The sequence below is a fragment of the Oncorhynchus mykiss genome, chromosome 23 (genome assembly GCF_013265735.2).
Source record: "Oncorhynchus mykiss isolate Arlee chromosome 23, USDA_OmykA_1.1, whole genome shotgun sequence".
Taxonomy (NCBI): Eukaryota; Metazoa; Chordata; class Actinopteri; order Salmoniformes; family Salmonidae; genus Oncorhynchus; species Oncorhynchus mykiss.
In genome coordinates this window covers 31,723,676-31,747,446 of record NC_048587.1, presented here as the reverse complement: position 1 = coordinate 31,747,446, position 23,771 = coordinate 31,723,676, and the positions used below count along the sequence as shown (strand labels likewise).

General features: G+C 43.4%; 1 protein-coding gene across 4 annotated transcripts; it reads left to right on the top strand.

Moving 5' to 3' along the window:
- Positions 1–1,655: 1,655 nt before the first annotated feature.
- On the top strand, positions 1,656–22,872 carry LOC110502587 (atlastin-2). 4 transcript variants are annotated; one of them, XM_036960182.1, is made up of 15 exons: positions 1,656–2,058; positions 7,282–7,649; positions 16,085–16,225; positions 16,390–16,494; positions 16,681–16,731; positions 16,843–16,899; positions 17,014–17,106; positions 17,569–17,707; positions 17,902–18,029; positions 18,143–18,199; positions 18,316–18,387; positions 18,459–18,890; positions 21,026–21,040; positions 21,157–21,406; positions 21,629–21,771. In XM_036960182.1, the coding sequence occupies exons 1-14, from the start codon at positions 1,980–1,982 to the stop codon at positions 21,265–21,267; spliced, it is 1,848 nt and encodes a 615-aa protein (XP_036816077.1). In that variant the 5' UTR covers positions 1,656–1,979; the 3' UTR covers positions 21,268–21,406; positions 21,629–21,771. The 4 variants fall into 4 exon arrangements, with proteins under 4 accessions (XP_036816077.1, XP_036816076.1, XP_036816079.1 ...); XM_036960181.1 differs by having other exon boundaries at positions 16,082–16,225; XM_036960184.1 differs by lacking the exon at positions 21,026–21,040 and having other exon boundaries at positions 16,082–16,225.
- Positions 22,873–23,771: the final 899 nt, after the last annotated feature.

Here is a 23,771-nt window from a genome sequence, read left to right as displayed (position 1 = left end):
CTGATCGTGTAACACGTGTAACAACACCTGCACAGGATTGGTACATCCGAACATCACACCTACAGGGCAGGTACAGGATGGCAACAACAACTTCCCGAGTTACACCAGGAACGCACAATCCCTCCATCAGTGCTCAGACTGTCCGCAATAGGCTGAGAGAGGCTGGACTGAGGGCTCGTAGGCCTGTTGTAAGGCAAGTCCTCACCAGACATCACCGGCAATAACATCGCCTATGGGCACAAACCCACCGTCACTGGACCAGACAGGACTGGCAAAAAGTGCTCTTCACTGACGAGTCGCGGTTTTGTCTCACCGGGGTGATGGTCGGATTTGCGTTCATCGTCGAAGAAAATAGCATTATACTGCGACCTGTTGGATCGGAGGGTGAGGGCTAGGGCCATTCCCCCCAGAAATGTCTGGGAACTTGCAGGTGCCTTGGTGGAAGAGTGGGGTAACATCTCACAGCAAGAACTGGCAAATCTGGTGCAGTACATGAGGAGGAGATGCACTGCAGTACTTAATGCATCTGGTGGCCACACCAGATACTGACTGTTACTTTTGATTTTGACCCCCACTTTGTTCAGGGACACATTATTCAATTCCTGTTAGTCACATGTCTGTGGAACTTGTTCAGTTTATGTCTCGGTTGTTGAATCTTGTTATGTTCATACAAATATTTACACATGTTAAGTTTGCTGAAACTAAACGCAGTTGACAGTGAGAGGACGTTTCTTTTTTTGCTGAGTTTTGTACCAGTCAAACGTTTGGACGCACCTACTCATTCAAGGTTTTTATTTTTTTTAAATTATTTTCCACATTGTAGAATAATAGTGAAGACATCAAAACGTTTAACACCTTTTTGGTTACTTCATGATTCCAGGAAGAGCAGCAGCTAATGGGGATGGATCTATAATACATATAAATATGTATTATTTCATTGTTTTGATGTCTTCACTATTATTCTACAATGTAGAAAATAGTAAAAATAAAGAAAAACCCTGGAATGAGTAGGCTGTCAAAACTTTTGGCTGGTACTGTACATATTACGGACACAATCTATTTTACAGTAGTTATATTTTGTTTGTTATTACTCCTATCCTTCTGCTACCCTCACAATTGTATTGTTTTTATTTTATGGACAGCCAGGGGCACACTCCAACACTCACAGGATTTTGTGTTTAGAGTCCACAAGAGGCCGTATACTGATATATTGATAACATTAGTGGTGCGCGGGTTGACTCAACCTGCCGCAGGGCAGGCAGGTTTAGGATCATTACATATTGTGTGGACGAAGGGAAGGTGGGATGCGGCCGGGTTGAATAAAGAAAAAACAATACCTTAAAACAATCCATAAAGGTATCATTCTTGTGCATTTAAGTTTTTCTTTCGTTATTTTAGGCTATATGGCAATTGCGGAGCCTTTGAAGGCATGCAGAGGCCAAATTGAGCTCCCTACCGCGTCGCTGTGCGCCTCCCGTATTTTGTAACAAAGAGGAGGGCTCTGTATAGCTCCTTAAAAACTGGGTGGTTCGAGTCCTGAATGCTGATTGGCTGAAAGCAGTGGTATATCAGACCGTATACCACCAGTATGACGAAACATGTATTTTTACTGCTCTAATTGCATTGGTAACCAGTTTATAATAGCACTAAGGCACCTCAGGGTTTGTAGTATATAGCCAATATACCACGGTTCCCTTTCTTTACTGATGTAGTGGAGTAAAATTAGACCTAGTCAAAATATAAATAGTAAAGTCAAGTACAGATACCCCCAAAAACGACTTAAGTAGTACTTCAAAGTATTTTTACTTAGTTACTTTAAAACACTGATTGGACATCAGCCACTGATGGTGTACTGCACTGGATCTTTCTTAGGACCCTGCGGATAACCATCAGGCAACGTGAACTTCCTAAAAGAAAGCAGCGAAACGGGGTTCTTTGACGTCAGCTACGTGTGACTATTTCAATTTAAACAGGACAAGATGGCGGAGGTGAGATTGAGCGGGCTGAGTAAGAGGAATCATTTCGAACAAAACCACAAAAGACACGTCTTTGACGAAGGTAACGTTTTATATAACAAGAAAATATGGAGTTGGATATGTGCTTGAGACTGACGAACTGAAATCTACCTCGTTTGGCGTTGCTTCTCCTGAGTGTCGCAACCTCCAGTAGCCAAGCTATGTTTTTACTTTTCAGGGACCCGGCCAGTGAAAGGTGTATTGTGTAGCTTTGCTGGCTAGCTATTTCGTCCCCGCTTGTGCAGACCAGCCGTCACTCACCTCACCTGGTCTGTCATTTCAGACTGCGCGTGTTGCCCGCTGTTCCGTGGTTCAGCCCCAGACATTGGGGTACTTTTTGCATTTCATACGAGAGTTGTAATTGACATGCATCTATGGTTGTAGGGACATGTTGGCTAAATAATGTAACGTTATCGAACCAGCTGTCAGTAACAGTTTCCTTGCAGCAAGCCCTCTCGAAAACCGTTTTCTCCATAGGGTTTTCAGCGGTTAGTTTCGCTGGGGTTCAACGTTTATAAACGTCAATCACTTGCAAAGCTGTTTTCAAAAGCCCCGACTTTCCGACCTGAACATCACTGACTTTATTAAAATGTATATTTTTAACCTAGTTGTTTTTCTTGAAAAGCACCATTACCATCCGATGCAGGTAACATCAGACCAGTATAATAAAAAAGCAAATTATTTCAACTTATACTCAGCTGTGCATTGCAAGTGCTACACCAACTGATCGATTTTGTTATCATAGCTTGAGTTTTGAAATATGATCTGAGAAGAACGATATTGTCAGACCAGGCATATAGCCAATATGCTGTGATAATGTATTAGGCCTGCATGCTGCACAGAACTGAACTGTTTTAATTAGATTCATGTCAAAATTTAAGACTAGTTAAAAATAAATGTTGAATGGTAGATCTGTTTGCTTTTTGACTGCAAAAGTCCTCTACACAGGTTGGTGACCACTTGTCTGAAGGCTTGATTATGTCATACTCGAGGCACTGTTTGTTCAGATAGGAGAGGAAAGGTAGTGCCTGTTGTGCACCGCAACATCGATCACCTCGCCCTAGAGTCAAAATGTTTACACTATTGAAACGTAATTGTATAAAACCTGGATGTTTTTGAGGTATGTCTTACTGTGTTCCGACCACAGGCATGTTAATAGGATTATTTGAACACTTCCTCATACCATTGACGCCAGTATTTCTCATGTTCTCAGCATTCTTTCATTGTCCAGCAGCCAAATACACACTCCTAGTCATATGAACAACCCATGGTAGTTGCATCTTTAGATCTTCCCATTTTTAACATTTAGAAATTATATTTTCATCTCTCATGAAACAGTTGTGCGCATTGGAGAACGGTGTTTTCCCGCCAGTTGCATTTTGGAACCTTCACGCTTAGCCAGCCGTGTGCATTGCTGCCCTTTATGTTTTTAATTTTAAGCTAAATGTTTTGATCTGTTGCATCAGCCTCATTGCTTTTAAACATTCTTATTTTTTGTATACTGTGGTTGTATTAATTTGGGATCTGTCCCAGAGTCTGTTTGGAATATTTATTTCTCGAATAGAACAATATACTAAGTACAAAAGTTGACCTATTCTATATGAGGATAGTAGACTGACATAGGCTGCTGCTTTTGCTGTTCATTACTCTTGTTTGCTGACAATGTGGACAGTTCTTCTGTCTTCAATATGTGCCTCAGAAATCGAGAAGGACGCACGCCGTTGCATCACCGACGTGTCGGTCTTTACTATTAGCCTACTTCGAAGCTGTGATCACTGTGAGAATGAACCGATCACGTGACTGACATTGGCTAATAAGATTTGACATCTGAGAGAGCATGATGCTGCTTTTAGACAAGGGCCGCAAAAACGTCCTACCAGTCGACATAACAGGACAAGAAAGATGGTGATGGCACGACGCAATGCGCTGCTATGGTGATTTCAGTAAACACAGTGCAAATCAACATCCAGTAGAAAACAACGCTGCAGCAAAAGTTGAAATATTTAAAGTCTGGCGGCAAGTCCCATCTACCTTAGCGTCTGACTGCATTTACCGCCAGCCTCCACGGCATTTGCTGTCATGCTCTAATTGAAAACAATGACAACAATGACATCCCTCTTCAGGCTAGCTTGGCACAACAAGCTTTCTTTTCTTGCTAGCTAACATTTTCTAGTTATTAACTCTGCTGTTTGGGATATTAAAAGTGGGGTGTTATTAGTTTGAACTCCTTTTTGATTTAGACAACCAGGCATTCTTAAGTTATTTGTGTAAAGTTAGGGACCCTCTGGCTTTTCTTTGAATCTAATGTTCCCCTCTTGAAATAGCCAGTGACGACTTTAGTCTTCTTGCAGTGCAACTGAAACCCAGTTCAACTAGGCCTAATGTTAACTGGTCACCAAAGTAGGCTTAATATATAGAAAAGGAAAATCTTTGCCTCTCTGGTTTTGTATGCCCATTCTGTGTCCTTACGTCAGATTCCTTGATTGAAGCAAGGAGAAAACATCAGATGCGTTTTCTCTCCCCCTCTGGTGTAACGGCTGTCAACTCTATTGTAACGTGATAGATGTGTAGCCTTAACTAGATTTTCTCAGCTGTTCTAATCTATTGGTTACACATGGGGAAAATTCCTTTCAACCCTACCTAACATCTTCCTCACTGAACAGCACTCACAATCTGGCACAATTATTTGTGTACCAATGTTGATGTGTACAGAAATCAGTCAGCAGGAAAATGGAAGATTCTGAAGAGAACCCAGGTTATTTTTGACATTTCAGTAATGTGTGTCTCTTAAATCCTTTTAGCCTTGTGACATGCCACTTGTATTAGTGCAAAATACAGCTGGCTTTGTTTGTGGCAATATTTAACACTCACTGGGGCTGCACTTTGTCCTTGAGTTAAATGAGCTTCATTTTATAAGCTGTGCGTATGTATAAAATATAGCCCAAAATGTGCATGCGCCAGTTTTCACGCAAAAGTTGGCTTTTATAACAATTTAACTTGAAGTGAGAATGTGCTCACCTCACTGCAAACTTTAGACCATGCGTATGCACATCTGCTAGTGGTTGAAATATTGTATTGCGTGTTGGAAAGTAAGTATTTTGTGCAAAAGGGGGATATGATAGATTATTCATAAAAAAAAATAAAACAAGAATGCAGTTGAGCATTTACCCTCCTTGACTCCAGTCCAGAGAGGGAGTAGTCTCCTGGAGTTGGCAACAGTCCGCAGTGTCGCCAAAAAGGAGAGTGGGACTGGGGTTTTGCGTTGTATGAAATGTTCCTTTCCTCTGAAGAAAATTCCCACAGACACGTGGCTAAGTGTGTTGTCGTGGCTTTTCAAGGCTTCAGATGTAGTAAAGGGGAGAGAGCTGTTTCACATACTGAACTGAGATGTAGACCTCCACTGCCTGCATACATGGCCTGCCAATAGACCCTGATCAGGGCTGATACGATGCAACAGGAGAACTGTGGAAATATAAAAGTAATGATAAGCCTGCACATTTTTGGATACGTCTCAGTTTGCTCAAAGGTAGAGGGATTGGACTGTATTAGCCTGACCTCTAGCTTCCCTCGGCAGCACTCGCAGTAAATGGTTTCTTCCCATCAGCCCTATAGGAATTCTCAGCAGCCCAGTCCCTGTAGAGTAGTGACTGTTTTGTCTATCTCCTATGGCTCCTATAACATCATTGGCACTTCATTCTGCTGACTACAGCTACTTATTCCACTGCCTTGATAGATGCATAGAGGGGCCTAATCCTTGATCATGACTCGGTTACATTACTCGAGTCATTGGACGAAGGCGTCTTCTATAGGGGGGAGTTTTGTCAAGAGCTGCGACGCTCGGTCTAAACATTAACACACATCACTTGGGCTACTCTGCAGGTGATTAATTATCAGACTGGTGTTAATTGCTTGTCTGCCCATGTGTGGAAATACTGAGGTGTCAGGAGCTGGAGCTTTCGTCCTGACTTGTTTGTATATAAATTCAGCTTTACTGTCACTGAGGCTAAAAAACAAACTCTGTGATATGGATGTCTGTCTAGCTGTAGAATACATTCATAAAACCACTGTTAGTCTCTGGCTTATTGTTTGGTGTGATTTTAGTGTCTTTTTTTTTTTGTACAGCGTTTATCTAGCGGTCTCAAACCCACAGTGAATGCTGTCTGTTGGCAGACGAGACAGTCATTATACCAGAATCAGCAGGATGCCTCTTCGGTGTAAGCTCTGCTCCGGAGAATGCTCCACAGAATGCTGTCCTGTTCTCTCATACCTTCTGTTCGGCAAACCCTCTCCTGGCATCAGCCATAGTTCCCAGTCAGCCCACTGCTGTTCGGCAGAGGACAGCCCAGCACCCAGCGTTCAAATCTGCCTTACACCAAATCCTCACTCTGAGCTTTGGATGGGGTTGTTATTAGGTATGATGGTTTTTCTTCGTGTTCAAATCACACACGTCTTGTAAGACTGTCAGCTCTGAGGAAAATGTCAATGGGCAGATTGATGTTTTCCTTGGAGTCTTGCTTGGTGTTTCTGGTATGTTGTGAACAATACTTTCCAAAGGTCTCCTTGAAACAACTTTTTTTTTTTGTCTAATTGCGATGGCAGTTGTAGGATGCTTGTTTGCATGAGCACTAGCAGTCCCAATTACCTGTCATACCAGTTCCCAGGGTGTTGGTTTAGGTGTTTGTCTACTGTGATAATGTGACGTCTCTGATGTAGAGCGATTCCTACACGTTTCTAGAAAGGGAATGCCTTCCATTAGACACCCTTTCCGGGAAATATTGGTAAAGGTAAAACTGAAAGCTGTTTGAAATGCTTTCATTTTGTGACGTTGATCTCCCTGAGGTCATAGCCTTGATACATAAAATATACTGCGTAGTGTAGGTGGTATAGACACGGGGCCAAATATAAAGGCCTAGTACATTCATCTCACAATACCCCTGGCTTTTGTCTCCCTTTCGCCAATACGTTTCCTAATACCCAAGTGTGCCACAGGCCTGCCCTGCACAATGTACTGGCAGCATGCAACAAATACCATGGCCAGGAATTGCCATGGAATGTTCAATAATATGGAAAATGTCTTGGGGTGATTTGAAGTTCAGATGCTGGAATCCTCTAAGATAAGACTAATGACTAACTTTTTTTGAGAGGACAGACTACACTTCTCTCTGAAACCTTTCCTTGTGATGTGTAAAGTTTAAACTATGCCATGTGCACTGTTGACCTCTCCCTGCTCTTAACAGCATGAAACCTGTGTGTCCTGTTCTGTCAGGTGCAGGTGGTGTGGAGGATGTTCCTCTGTCCCTGCCAGATCGGAGGCCTCATTCCAGGATAGCGCCTCGGGCAGAGGCTGACGGCGAAACAGACGAGTGGGAACAGGCCCCAGAGCTGAGTCATGTTAAGGAGCAGCCAATTGAAGAGGAGCCTGTGGTGGGGTTGGCCGAGAAGGCTCGGCCCATCCAGATAGTCCTGGCCCACGAGGACGACCACAAATTTGAGCTGGACACTGAGGCCTTGGAGAAGCTCCTACTGCAGGAGGATGTCAGAGACCTCAATGTGGTGGTGGTGTCTGTCGCCGGGGCCTTCCGCAAGGGCAAGTCCTTCCTGCTGGACTTCATGCTCCGATACATGCTCAACCAGGTATAACCAGGTTCACACTCATACCTACAGTACATACAATTCACTGTATTTATATAGAATACTGATATTTCTGACCACGTGACCTGACCTGGAAAAAAAACTCTGGCCCTACTTCTAGATTAGGCTAAATAAACTCAGGGCAGGTCCGGTTGACGATTTTGTTAAGCAAGGACCAATTTAACAACTTTGTTGATACTGCTAGCAAGTGCTTTTAACCACAGTTCACAGCGAAAAGACAATCTATTTTCAAGTCATTAACATAACCCTGAGGGTCGTGTGAATTAAAACGTGTTATGTAACGCTGCTCACCTTTTCAGGGTAATCTCTCGGTTGTCGGTTCAATACTAACATTTGTAAAGAAGTTTGGAGATCCTGAATAAACCCTTTATTAGAGTCCTGTATTCCCAGATTAATGAGACACTTACACACCTTATTGTCTGCTGCACATAATGTCCATCTAGGGGTTTATAAAACCGCTGTAAACGGAAAGTCAGCTAATGGCTCTACATGGATATTATAAAAATAAAAATAAAATTAATTGGATTAATTTAGTGGTGTGAAATTCCTTCAGGCTCTTTACTTCCCACAAAATACATCTTCCATTCCTAGACTGCTAGATTATTGCTATCTTCATGTCATTTCACACACACTATATATAAAAAAGGATGCGGACACCCCTTTTTTAAATTAGTGGGTTCGGCTATTTCAGCCACATGCGTTGCTGACAGGTGTATAAAATCGAGCACACAGCCATGCAATCTTCATAGACATTGAAAAATATTGGCAGTAGAAGGCCTTACCGACAAGCTCACTGACTTTCAGGTGGCACTGTCATAGGATGCCAAATTTCTGCCCTGCTAGAGCTGCCCCGGTCAACTGGAAGTGCACATTTAGGAGCAACAACGGCTCAGCCGCAAAGTGGTAGACCACCGAGTGCTGAAGTGCATAGCACGTAAAAATCGGTTGTCCTCTGTTGCCGCACTGACTAGAGTTCCAAACGGCCTCTGGAAGCAACTTCAGCACAATAACTTTGTCGGGAGCTTCATGAAATGGGGGTTCCATGGCCGAGCAGCTGCACACAAGTCTAAAATCACCATGCACAATGCCAAGCTCCGGCTGGAGTGGTGTAACGCTCCCTGCCAGTGGACTCTGTAGCTGTGGAAGTGCGTTCTCTGGTTTGATGCGTCACGCTTCATCTGGCAGTCCGACAGACAAATCTGGGTTTGGCGGATGCCAGGAGAATGCTACATGCCCGACTTCATAGTGCCAATTGTAAAGTTTGGTGGATGAGGAATAATGGTCTGGGGCTGTTTTTTAAATGTATTTTATTTTTATGGTTTGGGCTAGGCCCCTTAGTTCCAGTGAAGGGAGATCTTAACGCTACAGAATACAATACCATTCTAGATTCATGCTTCCAACTTTATGCCAACAGTTTGGGAAGGCACTTCCCTGTTGCAGCATGACAATGCCCCTGTGCACAAACCCCATCGAACACCTTTAGGATGAATTGGAACGCTGACTACAAGCCAAGCTTAAACGCCCAGTATCTGTGCCCGACCTCACTAATGCTCTTGTTGCTGAATGAAAGCAAGTCTCCGTAGCAATGTTCCAACATCTAGTGGAAAGCCTTCCCAGAAAAGTGGAGGCTGTTACAGCAACAAAGGGAGGGCCAACTCTATATTGATGTCCATGATTTTGGAATGAGATGTCTGATAAGCAGGTGTCCACATACTTTTGGTGATGTAGTGTATGTCAGGGAACTTGGGAAAGGGATATTGTTATATTCTGCTCTATAAATACTTTTTTCATACTCCAGTCACCTTATCAGCTGCTACCCCTAAGCCATAAGACTGCTTAAAAATGAATAAAATGGCCACCCGGTCTATTTTAATTGATTTCTCCCCGCCCCCTTGTTTTTACACTGCTGTTACTCACTGTTAATTATTTATCCAATTTACACATACCAACATGTACAAATTATCTTGACTAACCAGTACCCCTGCATATTGACTCGGTATCGGTACCCCCACCCCCCCTCCCCCTGTTATTGATAGTTTATTTATTTTTAAATATTTTCTTGACCATTTTTTTTAAACTGCATTGTTGGTTAAGGGCTTGTAAGTAAGCATTTCACGGGAAGGTCTACACTAGTTGTATTCAGTACATGTGAAAAAACATTTGATTTGAAGCTGCCTCACACTCAATGTCACTGTAGACTCCTGCTAGATTCCCTGCCTGGGTCTGTTCATCTCAAGTCTGAGACACTGACTGAGCTGAGGACAGAAGTAAAGTCTGAAAAAACGGCTCACAGTGGGCTCAGAGGAGCAGTGATTGCTTATTGTTTCTTTGAGACGACGATGCACTCAATCTCATCCAGGGTCAGGTTTTCAGGATTGCTCTGTGTTGCACTAGTTCCAGTCCAGAATGAACCGAAAGAACTCCAGAGATCATGGAGTGTCCCCCATGTTATTCTCCAGCAGGTTATAACCTTTAGATTAATCATTTAATTTCCTCCTGGTCTCTGCACATCTGTGCTCTTTTTACGGCCTACAATTTGAACACAACCAGTCCAGTCACGTTTCCTGCTGGAGAGAGTCTGCTCTTCTGTGTGTGTGGCAGTTAGATTGACTGACTGGACTGGTTGACATACACAGAGGGAGGAGACCGAGAGACAATATAACTAAAGCTTGTTATCTAAAGTCTGCTCTTGCACACACTGTAATATCCTTGTTTAATTGCACTGTAGGATCTCTTTTTAACCCTCAAGTCAATATCTGCGGTCCTGTTGAAATCACGGGGGGTACACAATGCAAATAATCCGGGTAGGCATTTGATTACCAGTTCGGGAGTCTTATGGCTTGGGGGTTAAAACTGTTGAGAAGCCGTTTTGTCATAGACTTGGCACTCCGGTACCGCTTGCCATGCGGTAGTAGAGAGAACAGTCTTGACCATTTTTAGGGCCTTCTTCTGACACGGCCTGGTGTCGAGGTCCTGGATGGCAGGCAGCTTAGCCCCAGTGATGTTCTGGGCTGTACGCGCTACCCTCTGTAGTGCCTTACGGTCAGAGGCCGAGCAATTGCTGTACCAGGCAGTGATGCAACCATGTTCTCGATGTTGCAGCTGTAGAACCGTTTGAGGATCTCAGGACCCATGCCAAATCCTTTTTAGTTTCCTGAGGGGGAATAGGCTTTGTGGTGCCCTCTTCACGACTGTCTTGGTGTGTTTGGACCAGTCTAGTTTGTTGATGTGGACACCGAGGAACTTGAAGCTCTCAACCTACTCCACAACTGCTCCGTCGATGAGATTGGGGGCGTGCTCGGTCCTCCTTTTCCTGTAGTCCACAATCATCTCCTTAGTCTTGGTTACATTGAGGGATAGGTTGTTATTCTGGCACCACACGGCCAGGTCTCTGACTTCCTCCCTATAGTCTGGTCGTCTGATCAGGCCTACCACTGTTGTGTTGTCTGCAAACTTAATGATGGTGTTTGAGTCGTGCCTGGCCATGCAGTCGTGGGTGAACAGGGAGTACAGGAGGAGACTGAGCACGCACCCCTGGGGAGCTCCAGTGTTGAGGATCAGCATGGCAGATGCGTTGCTACCTACCCTCACCACCTGGGGTGGCCCATCAGGAAGTCCAGGATCCAGTTGCAGAGGGAGGTGTTTAGTCCCAGGATCCTTAGCTTAGTGATGCACTTCTAATTAGCATAATACAAAAATCAGTTTAACATAGTTTTTTTTAATTTTTTAATGGGTGCCCACAAGCCGCACGACTTGTCTGAAAGTAGCCCAGTACCAGTTATAAAAATATGGAAGCGTGTGTTTTCCTGATCTTTCATATCTGAGGATATTTGTAACTAAACCAAGATGGTTAATCTGTGTTTACAGTGGGAGCAAATGAAGCACTGTGGGAGCAAATTAAGCATAGTGGGCAGAACAAGTAAGGTGGGCCAAGCACGAGCTAGCACATTGTTGCGGCTGGCTTCCGGGTTGAATGCGCGCTGTGTTAAGAAGCAGTGCGGCTTGGTTGAGTTGTGTTTCGGAGGACGCATGGCTTTCGACCTTCGTCTCTCCCGAGCCCGTACGGGAGTTGTAGTGATGAGACAAGATTGTAACTAATAACAATTGGATACCACGAAATTGGGGGGGGGAAAGGGGGTAAAAATAAAAAACGGAAAAGTGGTGCGGCAATATGTATTCACCCCCTTTGTTAAATAAGATCTGGTGCAACCAATTACCTTCAGAAGTCACATAATTAATTTGATTTCACATTCACATGGTCTGTCTCTCTCAGAAAAAAACAAACGACCCTGTCTTTCAAAGAATTTGTAAAAATCCAAATATCTTAATTGTGAAGAGTTTAAACTCTGTTGCCCATGCTTGTTCAATGAATCATAAACAATTAATGAACATGCACCTGTGGAACGGTCATTAAGACCCTAACAGCTTACAGACGGTAGACAATTAAGGTCACAGTTATAAAAACTTAGGACACTGAAGAGGCCTTTCTACTGACTCTGGAAAAACACCAAAATAAATTAGGTACCCTTCCTGCAGGCTGACATGACCCTCCAGCATGACAATGCCACCACGCACAGAACGAGTAGTATGGCTGATTTTCCTGCAAGGAAGGAATGTCAGTGTTCTGCCATGGCCGTTGAGCACGTCTGGCTAGGGCCGTTCTCCCCCCCCCCCCCCCCCCCCACAGAAATGTCCGGGAACTTGCAGGGTCCTTGGTGGAAGAGTGGGGTAACATCTCACAGCAAGAACTGGCAAATCTGGTGCAGTCCATGAGGAGATTAAGCACTGCCGTACTTAATGCAGCTGGTGGCCACACCAGATACGGACTTTATTTTCCCCCCACCCCTTTGTTCAGGGACACATTATTCCATTTCTGTTAGTCACATGTCTGTGGAACTTGTTCAGTTTGTCTGTTGAATCTTATGTTCATACAAATATTTACACATGTTAAGTTTTCTGAAAATAAACGGTTGCCAGTGAGAGGATGTTTCTTTTTTTGCTGAGTTCATGTATATATCTCTGTTCTGAAAGGCCCCAGAGTCTGCAACACCACTAAGCAAGGCACACCACCAAGCAAGCGGCACCATGAAGGCCAAGGAGCTCTCCAAACAACTGGTCAGGGACAAAGTTGTGGAGAAGTACAGATCAGGGTTGGGTTATAAAAAATAAAAAAATCTAACTTTGAACAGCCCACGGAGCAACATTAAATCCATTATTCAAAAATGGAAATAATATGGCACCACAGCAACATACCAAGAGGGCCACCCACCACAACTTAGACCAGGCAAGGAGGGCATTAATCAGAGGCAACAAAGGGATCAAAGATAACCCTGATAACATGTTTGGTGTTTTCCAAAAGCCATGTGGGAGACTGCCCAAACGCATGGATGAAGGTACTCTGGCCAGATGACACACATTTAGCTTTTTGGCCATCAAGAAACTCTGTCTGGCGCAAACCCAACACCTCTCATCACCCTGAGAACACCATCCCCACAGTGAAGCATAGTGGCAGCATCATGCTGCGGGGATGTTTTTCATCGGCAGGGACTGAGAATCTGGTAAGGAATGATGGATGGCCCTAAATACAGGGAAATTCTTGAGGGGAAACCTATCAGTCTTCCGGAGACTTGAGACTGGGACGGAGGTTCACCTTCCAGTAGGACAATGACCCTAAGCAGAGTGCTAAAGCATCATCCGAGTGGTTTAACTTCTTGCGTCGAGCAATCCCGTATCCGGGAGCGTAATCATAGCCTCAAGCTCATTACCATAGCGCAACGTTAACTATTCATGAAAATCGCAAATGAAATGAAAAAATATATTGGCTCACAAGCTTAGCCTTTTGTTAACAACTGTCATCTCAGATTTTCAAAATATGCTTTTCAACCATAGCTACACAAGCATTTGTGTAAGAGTATTGATAGCTAGCATAGCATTAAGCCTAGCATTCAGCAGGCAACATTTTCACAAAAACAAGAAAAGCATTCAAATAAAATCATTTACCTTTGAAGAACTTCGGATGTTTTCAATGAGGAGACTCTCAGTTAGATAGCAAATGTTCTGTTTTTCCAAAAAGATTATTTGTGTAGGAGAAATCGCTCCGTTTTGTTCATGTTTGGCTAAGAAAAAAAAACAAATTCAGTCATTACAACGCCAAACTTTTTTTCCAAATGAACTCCATAATATCGACAAACATGGCAAACGTTGTTTAGAATCAGTCCTCAAAGTGTTTTTCACATCTATTCGATGATAGGTCATTCGTGGCAGTTGGGTTTCTCCTCTGAAGCAAATGGAAAAATACACGCAGCTGGAGATTACTCAATAATTGCAACTGAGGACACCAAGCGAGCACCTGGTAAATGTAGTCTCTTATGGTCAATCTTCCAATGATATGCCTACAAATACATCACAATGCTGCAGACACCTTGGGGAAACGACAAAGTGTAGGCTCATTCCTTGCGCATTCACAGCCATATAAGGAGACATTGGAACACAGCGCCTTCAAAATCTGGGGCATTTCCTGTTTGAAATTGCATCTTGGTTTCGCCTGTAGCATCAGTTCTGTGGCACTCACAGACAATATCTTTGCAGTTTTGGAAACGTCAGTGTTTTCTTTCCAAAGCTGTCAATTATATGCGTAGTCGAGCATTTTTTCGTGACAAAATATCTTGTTTAAAACGGGAACGTTTTTTTTTTAATCCAAAAATTAAGAGCGCCCGCTATATCGAAGAAGTTAAAGGAAAACATTTTAAATGTCTTGGAATGGCCTAGTCAAAGCCCAGACTTCAATCCAATTGAGAATCTGTGGTATGACTTAGATTGCTGTACACCAGCGGAACCCATCCAATTTGAAGGCACTGGAGCAGTTTTACCTTGAATGGGCAAAAGTCCCAGTGGCTAGATGTACGAAGCCTATAGAGACATAACCCAAGAGACTTGCAGCTGTAATTGCTGCAAAAGATGGCTCTACAAAGTATTGACTTTGGGGGGGTGAATAGTTATGCACGCTCAAGTTTTTGTCTTATTTTCTTGTGTTTCACAAAGTTTTGCATGTTGTGTAAATCAAATGATACAAACCCCTCAAAAAAATATAATTTTAATTCCAGGTTGTAAGGCAACAAAATAGGAAAAATGCCAAGGAGGGTGAATACTTTCGCAAGCCACTGTAGATTTCAAATGGATGCTTTAGCATTATAGCCTTGTGACATGGCTGGGTTACCCCTTTTGTCTGTGGTATACATCTCAGATATAGTACAGACACTTCAAAACAAACTTCCTTTTAGAATATATATATTTTTTACTTCTGTTTTTCCGTGCATGAATCTGTTATTCAATGCGTTATGTGCTAATAGCAGTGAGGCTGAATGTTTAATCAAATAGAAAATGCATACAATTATCTACTTAAAGGGGTCCTAAAATTCCAAATCTTATGTCTAAATGTTCCTTGGTCATACCATCTTAAAACAATTCAGTGTGTTAGCTTAGAAGGGGAAACACTGGGCCTCATACTCTTGTCGTACCAAGGAGCTACAGTTTTGTATAATTAGTTACTTTGTCAGTCAAATCACATTGTAAGCCTACTACTCCTGCAACATTGCAGTACTCTTCCATTTTCTACAGGGATTTGTCGGCACTTGTAGAGTAACACGCACACTTCTAATGGCCTTGTTTTCTTAACAGCAGCTGTTATCCTGTTGGTGTTCTTCAAACGTAAGTTGTTGTTTTTTGGACCGGGGGTTCAAATGAATTCCATGGAAGGCCTAGTGTCTGTATTTTTTTTAAACTTAAGACCTAGACAACCAGGTCAAATCAAATGTTATCACATGCGCCGACTACATCCGGTGTAGACCATACCGTGAAATGCTTACATACCAGCCCTTAACCAACAATGTAGTTAAATGCCTTAAGTAAGAATAACAAATAAAGAGCAGCAGTAAATAACAATAGCGGGGCTATATACAGGGGGTACCGGTACAGAGTCGATGTGCGTGGGCACAGGTGTTGAGGTAATATGTACGTGTAGGTAGTTATTAAAGTGAAGGTGAGGGGAGTTCTTTAATAATTAGTGGACTTAATTCATCAATCAATTACACGGGATGACTGTGGACACTCAGCCCTCTGTGGAATGGGTTTGACACGTTTGCCTAGACTGAACGGAGTCTGACATGTTGCATTCAGTACAGGCTGTTCTGTAAAATTACCCCGATATCTCGGGCGGACTAGTACTAAGAATGATACTAGTGTGACCTCCGGTGGTAATTTGCAAATGCATGTACTAAATTCCTTTTTATTTATTTTTATTTATAAATCTGTAGGGCTTTCACCACTACCTACATGACATACACTTTCCCACAGAAATCAATAACTTATTTATTTGAGGTTTTATACCTATGACTGTTCATGTTGTCCTCTCACAGCAGCAGGAGCAGTCAGACTCGTGGGTGGGGGGTGATGATGATCCTCTGACAGGGTTCAGCTGGAGAGGAGGCTGTGAGAGGGAGACCACAGGGATCCAGGTCTGGAGTCAAGTGTTTGTTGTCAACAAGCCAGATGGGAGCAAGGTGAACCTTACTCTGACACACAACCATTGAAATTGAGAGGAACCGTCTTAATATGTTTATGATCTTATGTCCATCTCTGCAACTCATATTGGCTGTACTTTAAGTGGATTTCCATCATGTCTTGATCATCTAAAGGTGACTTGCAGTATCCTAACCCTCGACAGGTTGCTGTTCTGTTAGTGGACACACAGGGAGCCTTTGACAGCCAGTCCACCATAAAGGACTGTGCAACAGTTTTTGCCCTGAGCACCATGACCAGCTCTGTACAGGTGAGTCTATGGGATGGACCTGCCTGTGACTGAGTTATTAGTGTTTTACTGATCATGTACTCAGAGTGCACGCACACACATTGTGCCAGTTGAGTTCCTGATTTGTTCGTTGCTGATTTGAAATGGTATGTTGTCATGAATTGGCTTATGTACAAAATATATTTAATGGTATTATTGTGTTTTCAGGTGTATAACCTGTCTCAGAATATTCAGGAGGATGACCTTCAGCATCTTCAGGTATGTTTGTCATTCCTCACCTCAATAAGAAGGTTACACATTTGTTAGTGTTTGAAAACAATGTTGGTGCTATGATGACTAACATCCATTGTCTTTACTCCATATGTTTAGCTCTTCACAGAATACGGCCGGCTTGCTTTGGAGGAAATCTATCTTAAACCCTTTCAGGTATGTTACTGTCCTGAAAATGGATATGCTTTCTTCAATATACTCAACAGTTTTGACGAGCACATTTGTCCTTTCTGAGCACTGATTCTCAGTAACCCTGTGTTTGTGTTCCAGTCACTCATGTTCCTGATCCGAGACTGGAGCTATCCATACGAACACAACTATGGACTGGAGGGAGGGAACCGCTTTCTAGAGAAGAGACTGCAGGTATGTCTGGATGAGAGAATGAGGCCTGTGAAGGAGAATTTTAAGATGGGCTGCTCTAAATTTAAACATAGTATCTAGTCCAGTGTGGCTTTTCAGGAGAGGAATTTCCATTACAGTTTTGAACAAAATTAGTTTACAATTCGTTCAAGATTTTGAATTCAATTAGTAATTTTGTTCAGTTTAGCTCTGAATGGAAGGAGACTTGCAGTATCACTTCTTAGAGGAGGATCTGGAAGTTTAGCTATCATACCACCTTATGCCATGTGTTGGGTAGCATGTAACAGCTGAGCCGTCTTATTGGGTAGCATGTAACAGCTGAGCCTTGTGTATGGAAGCGTTGACTTGTGTTATGTTTGGTATCATGTTCCAATTGGGCCAACGGCTGCTTGTGGGGTAGCATTGGACAGAAGACCAGTGTCTGTCTTGGATATTATGTAACAGCTGTGTCGATTGGTTCTGCAGGTGAAACAGAACCAGCACGAGGAGCTGCAGACCGTGAGGAAACATATCCACTCCTGCTTCTCCAACATCGGTTGCTTCCTACTGCCCCACCCTGGCCTCAAGGTGGCCACCAACCCCATGTTTGACGGAAGATTAAAAGGTGAGGCCTTGCACTACAGAGAATTATCCTTTCCACCCCTGACCCCTGTCCATATGACATCCCATCCACCTGACATTATCCCATCCTCAGTGACTCCCTGACCCTTTTCTGAAATACTGAAGTGGAGAGGAAGCTTAGTTAACCCCGGCAGGAGACCGCTCTGGGCTTTACGATGCTTCTGACTGTTTGTGTAGACATTGATGGTGACTTCAAGGAGGCGCTGGGCAATCTGGTGCCCTTACTGCTGGCTCCTGAGAACCTGGTGGAGAAGGAGATTGGAGGGGTGAAAGTGACCTGCAGAGATCTAGTGGAGTATTTTAAGGTGAGTAAGCGCTCTGCCTCTCCCATGGCGACAGGAATACTGGAAATGCCTGAAAGTATTCTAAAAATGTCTTCTCTTTACAACAAATTAATTTCTCTACATTTACTTCCCAGGCCTATATAAAGATTTATCAAGGGGAGGAGCTTCCTCATCCCAAGTCCATGTTACAGGTCTGTATTGGTTTGTTCAACATTGATGTTAATAGTTTTGAGCAAGCCTGTGGAGTCTCTTATTCTGCTCAAACCTTCAGTTTGACTTTGCTCACATTTTCTTCCATGTTACCTAGGCAACGGCTGAAGCCAACAACCTTACAGCAGTTGCTGGAGCAAAAGACATGTACAACAAAAGCATGGAGATGGTAGGTTTGTTCACCCCTAGTTTGTCAGTGTAATATTGTTTGATTTCTGAACTGTGGCGTTTTGCTGGTAGGTGTGTGGAGGGGACAAGCCCTACATCGCCCCTGCAGACCTGGAACGTTGCCACGAGGAGGTCAAGGAGTGCTCGTTGCGTCAGTTCCGCTCCGTGAAGAAGATGGGCGGAGAGGACTTCTGCAAGAAATACCAGGAGCAGCTGGCGGGTGAGCTGGATGAGGCCTACTCCAACTTCCACAAGCACAACGAGGGCAAGAACATCTTCTATGCCGCACGCACACCTGCAACGCTGTTTGTCGTCATGTTCGCCACCTACATCGTCTCAGGGCTGACCGGTTTCATCGGCATGAACACTATTGCCATGCTGGCCAACCTGGTCATGGGCGTGGCCCTCATGATGCTCTGCATGTGGGCCTATGTAAAATACTCAGGGGAGTTCAGAGATGTGGGCACCATCATAGACCTGTTGGCAGAGACACTCTGGGAACAGGTGGGTGTTTTCATGTTAAAGATAGAAGTATGGATAAGTGAATTAGAGTACTGTAAGTGTTTTTATTTAGGACGAGTGACTTTGCAGAATTCCTCGTTGTCTCCCCTGTCTGTGACGTTGATTCCCTTCCCTCAGATTCCAGATTTCTAGTGGCCCTCTAGTTCCCCATTGGCCCTGAACTCGATCTAGCTAACAAAATGGCTACATGGACTGAGTTGACCCTTGTATTTTTGTTGTTGTTGCCCTGTCTCTATTCACACATTCAGGACTCTACGCACACACATACTCCCATACAATCATATATGCTACTGCATCTCTCTGTTTAGCCTTGTCACATCACCCCCCCCTATACATATCTACCTCTAGCTGTCCAGTATCCCTGCACATTGTAAATATAGAATTGAAACTGACCCTGTGTGCAGTCGGAGAGTATTCAGACCCCTTCACTTTTTCCAGATTTTGTTACAATGCAGCCTAATTATGACATCTATTTTAAAAAATAAATAAAACATCCTCACTCTACAAACAATACCCCAATAATGTCAAAGCAAAAACGGGTTTAGAAGTTTTTAAAAAATGTATTAAAAATAAAGTATTCAGACCCTTTGCTATGGGACTTGAAATTGAGCTCAGGTGAATCCTGTTTCCATTGCTCATCCTTAATGTTTATACGACTTGATTAGCGTCCACCTGTGGTAAATTCAATTGATTGGACATGAGTTGGAAAGGGGCACACCTGTCTATTTAAGGTCCCACAGTTGGCAGTGCATGTCCGTGCCAAAACCAAGCCATGAGGTCGGTGAAATTGTCCATAGAGCTCTGAGACAGGATTGTCGAGGCACAGATCTTAAACATTGCAGCATTGAAGGTCCCTAAGAACACAGTGGCTTCCATTTATGAATGATGGAGGAAGTTTGGAACCACCAAGGCTCTTAGAGCTGGCCGCCCAGCCAAACTGAGCAATCGGGGGAGAAGGGCCTTGGTCAGAGAGGTGACCAAGAACACAATGGTCACTCTGACAGAGCTCATCTCTGGAGATGGTTGTTCTTCTGGAAGTTTTTCCTATCTCTGCAGCACTCTCAACAATCAAGCCTTTTATGGTAGTGGCCAGACGGAAGCCACTCCTGACTAAAAGGCACATGACAGCCTGCTTGGAGTTTGTCAAAAGGCACTTAAAGGACTCTGACCATGAGAAACAAGATTCTCTGCTCTGATGAAACCAAGATTGAACTCTTTGCCCTTAATGCTAAGTGTCACGTCTCGAGGAAACCAGGCACTGCTCATCACATGGCCAATACCATCCCTACGGGGAACTGTGGTGGCAGCATCATGCTGTGGGGATGTTTTTCAGCGGCAGGGACTGGGAGACTAGTCAGGATCAAAGGGGAAATGAACGGCGCGAAGTACAGCGAGTTCCTTGATGAAAACCTGCTCCAGAGTGCTCAGGACCTCAGACTGGGGCAACGGTTCACCTTCCACCAGGACAATGAACCTAAGCATACAGCCAAGACAACGCGGGAGTGGCTCAGGGCAAGTTTCTGAATGTCCTTGAGTGGCCCAACCAGAACCGGACTTGAACCTGATCTAACGTCTCTGGAAAGAACTGAAAATAGCTGTGCAGCGCCCTGACAGCCCTTGATAGGATCTGCAGAGAATGGGAGAAACTCTCCAAATACAGGTGTGCTAAGCTTGAAGCATCATACTCAAGGCTGTAATCTCTGACAACAGTGCTTCAACAAAGTACTTAAGTAAATGTGATTTCATTTTTATACATTTGCTTAAAATTCAAAACCTGTTTCTGCCTTGTCATTATGGGGTACTGTGTGTAGATTGAGGGGGGGGTGCAATTTAATCCATTTTAGAATAAGGCTGTATCGTGAAAAAATGTGGTCTGAATACTTTATGGCTTACTACTTGTTTTTATTAACTTTATTTTTGTTGTACTTTATTGGTTACTGCATTGTTGCGTTTAGAGCTTGCAAGAAAGACATTTAAGTATACTTGTGCATGTGAGGTTAACTGTCTTTCTTTACTATCCAATCAGCCTTCAGCCTGCCCTTTCCCTGTCCAATCAGCTGGTGATCTGTTTTCTTCTTTAATCTGATCTTGCTCTCCCTCTCCTCTCTGCCTCACAGAGGACTTCCAGAAAGGTGAGGTGGAGGTTTCCAATCCTGCCCATGTACCTGGTGCAGTTCAGTGTACTCTGTGTTTGGTTGTCTCTGCTGACATTGCTCTTCTCTGCTAATTCCTTACCTCCCGTCTCCAGGTGCTTTCCAAACTCTTCGAGTCGACCAAGAGTCAAATCACATGGAGCTTTTTCCTACCAGCAGCACAGAGAAAGAGACTATCCTCAAACAACAATGACAAGACTGACTAACTAGCCTTTCTGGCTAGCTGCTTGGCTCTTTATTTCCAAATGCATCTGCATTCCGCTCTTGTCATTCCTTGTGGCCTATGGGGCTGGTCTTAATTATAGGGATGCTGTCTGCCTGGTTCACCCTACATGTAGAGCGCAGGTTGGCACTCTACCTACTCTTCTGATTGTAAATACAGCATAAATTATCTTGACACTTCATAGATATTTTTTCAGTTGCATTCTTGTTTTAAACGATTGTTTTCGGTCTGCATGTTGGATGGTAAATATTCTCGCTCCTTTCTTTCGCTCCCTTTGTCCTTATTGTCATGTTCTTTTCTATTGATTTTGATTGTCATGTCCCCCTGTGCTCTCTCCTCTCCAGGTGTTGAAGCCTCTGAGTGAGCAATATATGGAGGATAACGTTAGACAGACTGTGGTCAACTCCATCAGAGCCAGTCTGACAGAACAGGTCACGCAGCACGTCAAGTCACACTGACCCCCCCCCCCTTCTCCCTGCCATCCGCTCACCCACTCAGTGTGCTAAGTCCTAGAACTGTGCAAACCAAAGTATAGCCAGCCTCGTCTGCTGTAGTGTCCTGTATTACTGCTGGCTTCTCTATCAGATCCCTTCTGTTGGGAGGTGGACAATCAGTGAGTTAAGTGGAGTTGCCAGTCTTCTCCTGCCTTTACCAAAATTGGACCCATTTCTCAAATGTGCCATTTTGTAGATGCAACCCCACCCCTACCCAGGATTTTAAATTATGAAGAGTTGTCAGTTTTGCTGGCCCGGTTTTAGTTTCTAATACTGTAATTAAACTGCTTTGGTTTCAAGGGAAATTCAGGGAAATGCAGCTCTGACGCTGTGCCTTTGGAAGCAAGCTGAACTATCTGCATGGTCATATACTGTAGCCAAGCCAGTCTGTTCCTCCCTCTCTTCTGATATTGTTTGGTTTTTAACTGTGGTGGATTTAGGAAGCATTTTAGTCTCATTGTTAAGGTACTGAACTTGCTTTAGTGTCTACCTACCAGTATTACCCACTGCATGGTATTAGGTCAACATAGCATAGTGCTAGAATAGGTCCTAGAGTTCAAGCTATTGGTTAGCGGGGAAGTATTCAGACCATTTAACTTGTTTTTCTAAAACCCACAAGTATAGTGGGAGTGATCAAAGGTATTGCAAATCTAGCATGTTTTTCTCGTAATACAGCACTGATCATTTATGCCAACACCCTAGTACAAATTCCATCCACAGCTGTCTCGCCTAGGAACGTGCCAGTTTGTACAGTCTTTTTTTTTGTTTTACAAATAAGGCATGATGTTTTTGACATTGCAACTTTATATACATTTTTCTGGTGTTATGGCTTTTTTTGGGGGGGGGGGGAAGTTGGCCTAAAAGTGACTTGTTATGGAATGTTTTGTGATTGGTCTTACATGTAAAATTGCGTATATTCTTTCTACTATACCAGTATGTATACAAACTTGAGGCTAGAGCACTTCAATTCCACCTCGGACAACGCTTTCTGGAATTTGAGTGGGCCGAATGTCTTTTTTGCATTTTAAATTCACTGTAATTTATTTTTCAATAATGAGTACATTGACCTTAATGATTAAAATCAATATACTGTTCATGACTTTTTGTTTATTGGGACAAAGGCAGATTTCACAGCAGTCCAGTTGACGTTGTCAATACACTAAGTAGGAAGCTGTGGAAGTTCAACACCAAAGTGAGGTTTACCATCGTAGAGCTTTGTTTTTGACCTACCTCCCACCCAATTTACACTGGTTTTATTGATACATAAGTAAAGAACAAATTCTTATTTACAATGATGCCCTACCCCGGGCAAACCCTAACCAGGATGACGCTGGGATAATTGTGCGCCACCCTATGGGACTCCACTCATGGCCGGTTGCGATAGACCCTGGTTCGAATCCAGGCGGTAGTGATGACTCTAGCACAGATGCAGTGCCTTGGAGTCCAAAGTTATGGTTTTTCTTTCAGTTTGCGATAGACCCCACAATTCAATCCACTGTCCCTTTTAGTGTCTGATTCTCAAACTACCACAACAGAGACTGCTTTGTATGAAACAGGGTGTGTGTGTATACAGTCAGTAGCCAGAGAGCATTGTCACAAGAAAAGAGCTGTCCTTGTCCAGGCTGGGACAATGTTAGTGACACTGCTGCACAGGGAAAGGTCTGCCCTTAATGTCAATAGTTGTGGTCTAACAAATGAATGATGCACTTGGCTCTACAATGTTAGTTTGTCTGCAGACTGGACAATTAAGGAAGTCCAAAAACACGAAGCAATGTTCTGGCATCGACTATATTCGACATTGTTTAAACTTCAATCCCTTTCCATGTCAGTGTGGGTATGCAATACCTATTAGGGCCAAGAGAGGGAGACCAAGTCGTACGTAAAAACATAATTACGGGACTGCTTCATGTTGTACAGTAACTATGGTTGACTTTAACTACATTCAAGATGAGAAGACATTGTGCTTTTGAAATGGTTCTGTTTGGATGCACAC